The sequence below is a fragment of the Mirounga leonina genome, unplaced genomic scaffold (genome assembly GCF_011800145.1).
Source record: "Mirounga leonina isolate KUSES-001 unplaced genomic scaffold, KU_Mleo_1.0 Mir_101414, whole genome shotgun sequence".
In the NCBI taxonomy this organism is placed as follows: Eukaryota; Metazoa; Chordata; class Mammalia; order Carnivora; family Phocidae; genus Mirounga; species Mirounga leonina.
Genome location: NW_023270121.1, coordinates 793,564 through 805,192, shown reverse-complemented (window position 1 = coordinate 805,192; position 11,629 = coordinate 793,564). Strand labels below are relative to the sequence as shown.

At 41.0% G+C, this 11,629-nt stretch overlaps 1 protein-coding gene across 2 annotated transcripts; it reads left to right on the top strand.

Moving 5' to 3' along the window:
- The first annotated feature begins 405 nt into the window (after positions 1 to 405).
- Positions 406 to 1,982, top strand: BEX4 (brain expressed X-linked 4). Of its 2 annotated transcripts, XM_035015380.1 has the most exons (3): positions 407 to 553; positions 952 to 1,030; positions 1,391 to 1,982. In XM_035015380.1, exon 3 carries the CDS (start codon positions 1,396 to 1,398, stop codon positions 1,753 to 1,755), a length of 360 nt encoding a protein of 119 aa, XP_034871271.1. In that variant the 5' UTR covers positions 407 to 553; positions 952 to 1,030; positions 1,391 to 1,395; the 3' UTR covers positions 1,756 to 1,982. The 2 variants fall into 2 exon arrangements, with proteins under 2 accessions (XP_034871351.1, XP_034871271.1); XM_035015460.1 differs by lacking the exon at positions 952 to 1,030 and having other exon boundaries at positions 406 to 553.
- The last annotated feature ends 9,647 nt before the right edge of the window (positions 1,983 to 11,629 follow it).

The window sequence follows — 11,629 nt, the reverse complement described above, 5'->3', positions numbered from 1 at the left end:
GTGTTTGTGACATCTTGCTCATAGATGTTTTTGCATTAATTTTGTTTTTTAAAATATTGCATTAAAATACGATTATCTTCACTACTGAGGTTTTTCTGCACCCCCTTAAATTTTGCGCCGGCGTCATGGAGGGGGTAGGGATGTATCCCGGGAGCAAAGGAGAGGAAGAGGCAAGGCCCCAGAGAAGAACGGAACGGCCAACAGGTCCCTGAGAAGATACTGCCCTTCCCCAGCCGCAGAGAAAGGCCCAGGAATACACAAAGAAGGGAGAGCCACGGAGCCCAGGCTGGTGCTGTTAAAGACGCCGCAGCAGAAGGGAGCTGTGCTGGCCAGCCGGCTGTGCGCCCCCGCGCGGGCTGAAGCCGGCACGGGATGGGGGCGGTGCCGCTCGCCGTGACGAAGGCCTCACGTGACCCGCCAACGCGGACTCGCGCCCTCGCTCCAGCGTCAGAGCCGGCCTTCGCTCGCTTGCTTCTCGGTGCCTGCTCCCGGTGGACCTGAGGGCGTGCGGGCCAGAGGCAGCCGCAAAGAGTCGGAGGCGGACGGGAAGCAGGTAGGGGGCCGGGAGGAGGGGAGCGTTCCCTGGGCTTGGTGTGGGAGAGCCCACGCGGCCCGCGGAGCCTTGCTGGGGGACCGGCTGCCCCGCGGCGAAGCGGCGCAAGGACCGCAGCCCTCACGCCCCACCGCAGCCCGCGTTTGGCCGCAGAAAATGCTAGGCGGAGGGCTGGACCGCGGCGAGGCGATGACCCTTCGGAAACACCTGCCTCTTGCGCCCCCCGCCCCGCCCCCGTCCTTCTCGGTGTAGAAAATGGTGGTCAGCACGGGGGATGGGGCGGCTGGGTGTGGGGGAGAGGCGGCCGAGGGGGGTCCGGGAGGGGCTGGGTAGCGTCGGGTCGGCGGGGAGCGCTCGGCTGCAGCAGCCCCCGCTGCCCTCACCCCGGCCCTCTGCAGGTGTGCAGGTCTAAGTGTCGCGGCGGCGCACTCTTCGGCGAGAATCGGGAGGAGGAGGAGACTGCAAGGATAGGCCCAGGTCGGTGCGGGGGACAGTGGGGGCCGAAGGGAACGTATGGAAAGCCCTGAGACCCCAAATTCCCTCCCGCCACCCACCCCCACCCGCCAGCCCGTCCTCCATCTTGGTGCCTGCAGAGGCCTGGGCAGGGATAGGCAGGGAAAATGGTGGGCTTTGGGCGGGGCGGGGGGGGGGGTGGAGAGGGCTCGGACAGGGAGCCCCCTGAAGAGCGTAGGGAGCCTCTCCAGTGGGAGAGTAAAATTTTAAAAAGCATTTGAAATCCAGGGCTCTGAATTTTGAAAGGTGCGTAGTAGGGCCTCTGTCCTCGGTGCTGATCGTCCCACCAAGAAAATAGCCCTTTTTCTGGTCTCTTACCTCTAGGAGCAATGGCGTCCAAACAGAAACAAGCGGTGAAAAATGTCAACATGGAAAATGCCCAGCAGGAAAAGGAAGGAGGACAGGGCCCCGTGCAGAATGAAGAGGAATCACGCAATTCGAGAGGGGGTGAAGGCCAGAAGCATGGAAGAAATGTCAGGCTGGGGCGAATGAGACGACTTGTCCCTAATTTTCGGTGGGCCATACCCAGCAGGCATATTGATCACAATGAAGTGGGAGATGATGAGGAAAAGTTTGTAGGGCAGATGATGGAAGTCAGGAGAAAGACTAAAGAGCAGCAAATGAGGCATCATAAGCGCTTCCAAACTCCTGAACCTGATAATCATTATGACTTTTGCCTTATACCTTGAATCCTAAGGTTTTCTCCGAGGTCAATAATGTGACCTCTGCTCTACAAGCTTGTAGTTTTGTGATTTACTTTTTCTGTAAACCTTTTGGTGTTTCCACTTACCAGTTTGTAATTAAATATTGTTTTGTCTCAGTGTAAAATTTTCTGTCCAGTAGGACAATTTCACTCAGTTTTAGGAAAAACTATTCCTTTCATAATGTGAAATTAATAAAGCAGTTTAAAAAGCAATCTTCCATTCTCACCCTAGTCTTTATTTTTTAATACTACCTTTCCTCTCCTAGCTCCCTGGACTCAAGATCTCTAGTCTTTGACTGTTTTTTATTGTTGTTCCCATCCAATGAGCAAGGAAGGATCATACTCATAACTCAACATCTGGTATAATTTTAAGAATGTATGTCCTGTTTTTCAAGGAGTGTGAGTCCACCACCTACATAAGAACATTTTGGGAGGGGAGCTTTTTGAGAATATAAAACATCTGGCTTCTATCCTCCAGACCCACAAATGGGCACTCCAGAATTGCCATTTTTAACAAGCTTTCCAGGTAAATCTAAGGTACACCTGTAATCTGAGGCCACTGTTGTATGTATGTATGTATGTATCTATATGTACATACGTGTGTGTTGTCATATTAAATGTGAATGATAAAGTAAAATAACCAGATGAATGCTTACCTGAGTTTGACAGGCAAAAACATTAAAAAGGAAAAGTACAAGACCTTAAAATAGACTGATTAGAAGAGTGGTAAGGATAGTGGTAGATGAGGGTACTGGAGTTCAGAGATGATAAGTACCAAGCTACCCCCTACTATATATCTGGCCTGGGCCATTTTCTCTAAGACTGTCATCTGGAGATAACAGAATATTTGACTTTCGTACCTGGTAACAGGTTGAGGAAGGTCTAAGATAAAGATTGAGGCTGTTTTTAAATTTTTTTTGTATATTTTCAATGCAGACACTTTAACTTTTTAGGAAAGAGCAGAAAGAAATCTTAACCTGATAATCCAGTATTCTTCAAAGTGACAATAGCCACCCATTATGGCTCTTGAAATTAGTTTTGCGGGTCACAAGCAATTTTAAACAACATCATAGTCCATTGCCCATGAGTAGCATTAAGGATTATTTTGAGGGGTGCTTGGGTGGCTCAGTCGGTTGAGTGTCTGACGCTTTGTTTTGGCTCAGGTCATGATCTCATGGGTCACAAGAGCAGTCTCTGCTCAGTGGGGAGCCTGCTCAAGATTCTCTTCCTCTGCCCCTTTACCCGCCCCCAGCTCATTCTAAATAAATAAAATCTTTTTAATAAATTATTTTGAGAAACTTATTTTAGTAGGAGACATGTAGGAGATACTGTAGCCTTATAAAATGTATTTCTAAATTTAGGTTGCAGGGTAAAAGAATTGAAACTGGTGCAGCCACCATGGAAAACAATATGGAGGTTCCTCAGAAAGCTCAAAACAGACCTACCCTATGACCCAACAATAGTACTACTAGATATTTATCCAAAGATACAAACATAGTGATTCAAAGGGGCACATGCACTGCAATGTTTATAGCAGCAATGTCCACAATAGCCAAAATAGGGAAAGAGCCAAAAACTAATTAAGTAATGTATGGTGATTAACATAATAATAATAAAAATAAAAAAAGAAATGATTAAGTAAAAAATAAATAGGGAAAGAGCCCAGATGTCCATTGACAGATGAATGGATAAAGAAAATGTGGGGTGCATCTATATGTACATATATGTGTTTGTATATATGCACCCCACGTGTGTGTATAATGGAATATTACTCAGCCATCAAAAAAAATGAAATGAGCACCTGGGTGGCTCAGTTGGTTGGGCGCCTTCAGCTCAGGTCATGATCCCAGGCCCCTGGGATCAAACCCCACATTGGGCTCCCCACTCAGCAGAGAGCCTGCTTCTCCCTTTCCCCTGCTTGTGCTCTAATAAATAAAATGTTTTTAAAAAAGAAAAGAATGAAATCTTGCCATTTGCAATGATGTGGATGGAACTAGAGGGTATTATGCTAAGTAAAATAAGTCAGAAAAAGACAAATACCATATGATTTCACTCATGTGAAATTTAAGAAACAAAATATGAACATAGGGGAAGAGAAGGAAAAATAAAATAAGAAAACTGAGAGGGAGGCAAACCATAAGAGACTAACTCTAGAGAACAAACAGGGTTGCTGGAGGGGAGGTGGGTGGGGGGATGGGGTAACTGGGTGATGGGCATTAAGGAGGGCACTTGATGTAATGAGCACTGGGTGTTGTATGCAAGTGATGAATCACTGAATTTTACCTCTGAAACTAACAATACAGTATATGTTAATTAAATTGAATTTAAATAAACAATTTTTTTAAACTAAGAACAAATTTAAAAAGTCACTTCTTCAAACTTCATTTCACAGATGAGGAAACTACGTAGGGAAATGGTTTCCCCAAGGTCACATAGCCAGTTAGTGGTAGAGCTGGGACCACAGTTCCCAGTTCGGGGTGCTTCTCTCCTTACCACAGTGCCTCCACAAGGCATGATTTGGAAATATGTGTGTGCTGGTTACCAGTGGTGTACATTTACAAACATGTACAACTTATACAAAATCACTGTTTATTTGTTGTTCACACCTCAGTCATCAGAATCCCTGCATGTTTAATTGGCAAACATTTAAGGAGAGCTCTGTGCCCCTTATAACATTTTGGAGCTGGAATGATCTTTCAGCTTCTGTCTAGAGGAAGGGAATGTTAGAGAGTCTGATCTGGAAATGCAAGGTGGTGAACTCATAGGCACTTCATAAAGGCTAGCTGATTGAGTGATGTTCATGAAAGGCCTTTTGGTCCTTCTGAAAATCAATGCTATACCTTTCTATACACCAATCCCAGATTTCTCAAGATAGCCTCAATTTTAAAAAATCTGTGGGTGGGAGGTGAGATCAGAACTTGACTGGTGGAAGGAGAACTGAAGGAAGCCTCCTCATCAGCGTTCTTTGGGAGTGGTGGTAGATGAGGACAGACTTTCCAAAAGAAGTAAAGGCCAACGTTGGGGTTCAGAATAAGATTTTTTGAAGAACTGAAATAAATTCCCTCTCCTTAGTGTTTCTGAGGGAGTGGGATGATGAAGTCAGAACTTTCTGGAAGTGGTAAAATTCAGGGAACAAGGTCACAGTGTGATTGGTTGAAGGAGAACCAAATTAAGACCCCTCTCCTGGAAGTTTCTCTGATGGTGGGGTATGAGTACAGAACTTTCTAGAAGCAGTAAATTTCAGGGACCATGATCAGAACATGATTGAAGACAAGAAAGCACCCTTTCCTGGATGTTTCAGCAGGGGTGGAGGAGTGAGAACAGAACTTTCTGGAAAAAGTAATAGCCAGGGGAAAAAGTAAAAGTCACCGAGTCAGAAGGTGATTGAAGGAGAACTGAGTTACTTTTTTTTTAGACTTTATTTATCAGAGAAAGAGAGAGCAAGCAGGGAGGAGTGGCAGGCAGAGGAAGAAGCAGGATCCCCGCTGAGCAAGGAGCCCGATGCGGGACTCTATCCTAGGACTGTGAGATCATGACCTGAGCCGAAGGCAGATACTTAACCAACTGATCCACCCAGGCATCCCAAGAACTGAGTTACTTTAGTGAACACTTCCATTAACTTACACATCCCATGCAAGTGTTAGTCTAGGTGGGCAGTACATTCTGACTTTTTAAGGTGACAATGGAGATCTATTATTTGGAAGTCTCTAAAGAGACTGGCAAGAAAATTAGAGAAATATGAAAACAAAAGAAAAGTGAATCAACCAGGAACAACAAAAAGGACTAATGCATTCATCCCTATCAGTCATTTATGTGTTCATGTTTGTTTAGTTTCTCAAGGAAAATGTGTATGTTTGCATAGATTTTTGAAGCAAGGCTTGGGATAGAAGCCTAGTAATTAAAAAGAGAAAGAGGAGATCTCTGAGAAGAACCTTTCAGAGCATATGTTTTCACCCTCAAGTAACAAAAAAATGAAGATATCACTGAGGGAGTCTTTAAGGAGGCCACCAAAGGAAAAAAAAAAATGAACTTATAATGAAGAAAGTAAAATAAACCAAATATCATGAGAAGAAAATACCAAAACACATTATCACTTCCAGTCCTTTCAGTCTGTGTCTACATGTGAGTAATTATTTAGCTTCATTAAGGTATAAATTAAAATTTAAAAAGTACATAAACCATGCAATTCATTTTACATGTATCTGTTTTACATAGATTTAAGCCTATGAAATCATGACCACAATGAAAATAGCAAACACTTTCATTATCTCTAAAAGTCTCTTTCTTCCCATTTGTAATCCATCCCTCCTCCCATCCCCATCCTCAAGCAACCTCTGGTCTGCTTTCTGTCACTATATTTTGCTTTATGCAATATTTTTTATATAGAGTGAACCACAGAGCACGTACTCTATTTTTCTCTGGCTTCATTCATTCAACATAATGATTTTGCATGTAATAATAGCATATTCCTTTCTACTGGTGAGTGGTAGTCCATGATATGGTGAATGTTTATCCATTCATCTCTTGATGGACACTTAGATACTTTCCAATTTTTGACTATTACAAATAAAGCCATAAAGTGTGTTTCATAATATTTGTGCATTGACAAATATTCATCAATCAATGCACACTTGGGCTCTTCCCATAGTTTGGCTATTGTAGATAATGCTGCTATAAACATTGGGGTGCATGTATCCCTTGAATAGTGTTTTTGTATTCTTTGGGTAAATACCTAGCAGTGCAATTGCTGGATTATAAGGTAGTTCTATTTTCAACTTTTTGAGGAACCTCCATACTGTTTTCCACAGTGCCTGCTCCAGTTTGAATTCCCACCACCAACATAAGAGTGTTCCCCTTTCTCCGCATCCTCACCAACACCTGTTGTTTCTTGTGTTGTTGATTATAGCCACTCTGACAAGTGTGAGGTGATATCTCATTGTAGTTTTGATTTGTATTTCCCTGATGACAAGTGATGTTGAGCATCTTTTCATGTGTCTGTTGGAAATTTTAACCGTCCTAAAAAGTGTATATTATCTTGTAGCTTTAATTTTTATTTCTCTGGTGACTAATGATGTTCAGCATCTTTTCATGTACTCATTAGTCATTCATATATCTTCTTTTGTGAAATAATTTGTTCAAATATTTTGCTAATATTTTTAAAGATTTCTATTTATTTGAGAGAGAGAGCATGAGCATGAGTGGGGGGTGCAAAGGGAGGGGGAGAAACAGACTCCCCACTGAGCAGGGAGCCCAACTTGGGGCTCAATCCCAGGTCCCTGGGATCATGACCTGAGCTAAAGGCAGATACTTAACCAACTGAGCCACCCAGGTGCCCCAATATTTTGCTAATTTTTGAAAATTTCATTGTTCATCTTCTTACTACTGAGTTGCAAGATTTCTTTATAAATTCTATATTCAATTTTCTGTGATATGTATGCTGTAAATTTTTCTCTCAGTCTTGGTTTGCCTTTTCATTTACTTAATGGTTTCTTTCAAAGGCCAAAAGTTTTAAATTTACATGAAACCCATTTAATCCACTTTTCCTTTTATAATTGTGTTCTATTTAAATAATGTGCTGCCTAATCCAAGGTTGTGAAGACTTTCTCTTATATTTTACTCTAATAGTTTTAAGGTTTTAGGTTTTTCATTTTGTTTTATGAACCATCTCATGTTAATTTTTGTGTAAGGTATGAAGTAAACTCTGGTGTTCATTTCGTTCCATATTGATATTCAACTAATACAGCACCATTTGTTGAGAAGACTTTCCTTTCTTCTTCCTATAACCTTTGCACCTTTGTCAAAAATCAAGTACTCATATGTGGGTATATTTTTGTACTTTCTATTCTGCCCTATTGATCTATATGTCTGTCTTTTCATCAATATCAAACTATCTTGATTGCTATAGCCTTATAGTAAGTCTTGAAACTAGGTAGGGAAATTCCTGCAACTTTGTTCTCTATTAAAATTGCTTTGGGTATGGGCGCCTGGGTGGCTCAGTTGGTTAAGCGACTGCCTTCGGCTCGGGTCATGATCCTGGAGTCCCGGGATCGAGTCCCGCATCGGGCTCCCTTCTTGGCAGGGAGTCTGCTTCTCCCTCTGACCCTCCTCCCTCTCATGCTCTCTGTCTCTCATTCTCTCTCTCTCAAATAAATAAATAAAATCTTTAAAAAAAAATTGCTTTGGGTATTCTAGGTCCCTTGAATTTTCATATAAACTTTAGAATCAGCTGATTATTTTTTTTAAGCCTGCAAGAATTCTTATTGGTATTGGCTTGAATCTGTAGATCAATTTGGTGAGAATAGCTATATTAATAGTTGCAAATAGGGACAGTGTTTATTGTAAGGAAAAATACAAAAACAGCTGTCTTGTCACAGTACTCAAGGACAAAGCCCCTGGGGTCTCCATAAACTGAAAGAAGCTGAAAACTCTGTGAGTCTTTCACATAGGGTGTCTTCTCTCTTTTTCTCATTTTTGGAAGTTTCTCACACTCATCACAATTAGTCAAGTATAGCTTCATGTAAATGACCTATTCAGATCCTTTCTGATAAGGATATCTGAGAAGGACGCCAGGGCCCAGGTATTGCTTTTGGAAAGCAGCAGGATGTGTGTAGAGAACAATGTAAAATGTAAGTGGCTTCTGACCATTAGGCTAAATATTTCCAAGTGAATGGCAGAATCTGGGCCAGTAGTAAACCAGTGAAGAGGACCAATTTCTGCAGAAAGGTTAGACAAAAGCAGAACCACTGGGGATGTGTCCCTTAGGCACTTTGCATCCACTAGCAAGGCTATTATATATATATAATATATATATATATATGTGGAGAATTGTAATGTTCATACATTGCTGGTGGGAATATATAACCATGCAGTTGCCATGGAAAACAATTTGGCACTTCTTCCAAAAGTTATACATAGAGTTACCATGTGATCTAGCAATTCCCTTGTAGGAATATACTCAAGATAATTGAAAACCTATGTTCACAAAACTTGTACACAAATGTTCATAATAGTGAAAAAGTGCCAACAACCCAAATGTCAATCAACTGACAAACCAATAAACAAAATGTGGTATATTCATACAATAGAATATTCAATACACATAAAAAAAGAATGAAGTCCTGGTAAATGCTACAACATGGATAAACCTTGAAAACATTATTCTAAATGAAAGCCAAACACAAAAGGCCACATATTGTATGATTCCATTTATATGAAATATTCAGAATAGACAAATCTGTTGAGACAAAAAGTAGAATAGGGCTAGTAGCTGGGAGGGGATGGGAATGAGTGACTACTAAGGGGTATAGAGTTTCTTTCTGGGGTATTAAAAAGGAAAACATCAATAGCCAGATGGAACAATTTACTATAAATAAATAAAATAGTTTGGTCATCTTCCAATAATAGAAAAATATATAAACAGTAGCATGGACATATTTAGATATAAAAAGTCTTTTAATATATGGTAAAGTTGATATGTCAAATCTGAAAAGAAGAAATGTGTCATTCAATATTTTTTCTCATTTATTTATGTTATGCTAACTTGGAAATCAGCAAATTAATGTGACTTCCAGAACTAGGCCTCTCAGCCCAAAGGGGAAGCATTTTATCTCCAACATCCCTCCCTATTAAGAGGTATTGCTGAATGAATTTCCACCTATGCATGACAAGGTATGGGTATCATATGACAAAAGTTTGTAACAACCAGTCTTGTGACTAAGAATAAGGAATACAAGCTAGAATCCCAGGTCTGCTATTTACTAGGTATGTGATTTGGAAAACTTTTCTGAGTCTCAGCTTTCTCATCTATCAGTTAGGATCAATGATATTCAACTGTGGCTGCAAGACCTTTGGGGAAGAAGAATATTCATAGTACCTATATTCATATACCTACTTGTGATGTTATTGCAAGGTCCTGCCTGACTCAAGGGGTTCTGAGAATAATATTTCAACTTTCAGGTCTGGTAATGAAGAGAGAATCCAGACTATCTAGTGGCTCATATCAGTTCTCTGTTTGCCATACTTAGGGTTTTAAGATAACTCAAATCAAGTAGGAATTTAGTGGGTCACCTATCCATGTTCTCCTAGTAATACTTATACGTCAAGATAGGCTAAGTACTTTTTTTTACATAAGTAGCTAGAGTTTATTGTTCTGGAGGTTCTTTCTTTCTTTCTTTCTTCCCTCCTTCTTAGTTTTTTTTTTAATCTTTTTAATTCCAGTATAACTAATGTACAGTGTTTTATTAGTTTCAGGTTTAGAATATAGTGATTCAACAATACTATACATTACTCAATCCTCATCACATAGGCTAAGTACTTTTATTGTTATTTTTATTTTTTTATTATAGGCTAAGTACTTCTAAAAACATTTCCCAAATCTCAGAGGCTTAGCAAACTGAAAATTTCTCACTCAGCTAGCAGTGCAATACAGATGGGAGGGAGTGGGATCTGTTCCATGCAGTCATTCAGGGAGCAAGGTGGCAGGAACCTGGCAGGAACCTCCACCATCTTCAATGTGTGACTTTCAAAATTGCCTTGGGTGCTTACATCCAGCTGGAAGATGGAAGGAGAGAGAAGGCTCATGGCAGATTATGCTGGAGTTTTTTGCTCACATTCCAATGGCCACAAATCAGTCAACTGCTTGGCTGTCTGAGAAAGGCAATCCATAAGTATGAACCTAGGACGAAATGCAACAGAATTTGTTAAACATGTATACTCTCTCTGCCATAGTTTCATAAGATCAGTTAGCTACTGACAAAAATTCCTGATTCAAACTATTCTGTCTACCATGACATTCTTGATTCATGTAAAGATAACTAAGCCTTCCTTGTCTTTGGTGGTTAAATGCAGCTTCTTAGTTTATCCTACCCTGAGATCCTGGCATCACTACTGAAACCAAGAGGCTGTATCAAGTTTAAGAACCACTCCCAGCATTCTCAGCCTAATGATAATAACCATTATAAGATTTTCAAAATATGCTTTCTTATTTATTGCTCAATTTCCTGTTAAAGATAACATCTTCTATCCCTCTCTTTAGACATGGTTAGGGAGTACATGAGTATGTAATACATGATAAGCACATTCCAACATTTCCTTTTCCATAACTCTCTAGATTATTTACATCATACTAAGCAATTTCCTTTTTTAAAAAGACTTTATTTTTTATTGGAGAGAGAAAGAGAGCACGGCCGGGGCGGGGGGGGGGGATGGATAGGAGCAGAGGGAGAGAGAGAAGCAGACTCCCCGCTGAGCAGGGAGCATGACATGGGGCTGGATCCCAGGACCCTGAGATCATGACCTGAGCTAAAGGCAGATGCTTAACAGACTGAGCCACCCAGGCGCCTCATAAGCAATTTCTGATATACCAACTTTTTTTAGTGTGATCCAGCAGGAGGCCATAGTTCAACCAACTGAGCAAACAATTAGAGTCCAGCTGAATGAGATAGCATGTTGAATTTAAAATCTTGGGGCGCCTGGGTGGCTCAGTTGTTTAAGCGACTGCCTTCGGCTCAGGTCATGATCCTGGAGTCCCGGGATCGAGTCCCGCATCGGGCTCCCTGCTCAGCAGGGAGTCTGCTTCTCCCTCTGACCCTCCTCCCTCTCATGCTCTCTGTCTCTCATCCTCTCTCTCTCAAATAAATAAATAAAATCTTTTAAAAAAAAAGAATTTAAAATCTCTACTATGTGCACAAATATTGATAAATTCAGCTGAATTTATTACAAATTATTTGGCATGTACTATACACCTGGTGCTGTTCTAAGAGTCAAGGAATCACAGCACTACATACAACAGCAAAAAAAAAAAAAAAAAAAAAAATATATATATATATATATATATATATATATATATATATATATATATA

Excerpts from the sequence above, each read along its gene's own strand:
- BEX4 (XM_035015460.1), top strand. The coding sequence starts at position 1,396 with ATGGCGTCCAAACAGAAACAAGCGGTGAAAAATGTCAACATGGAAAAT.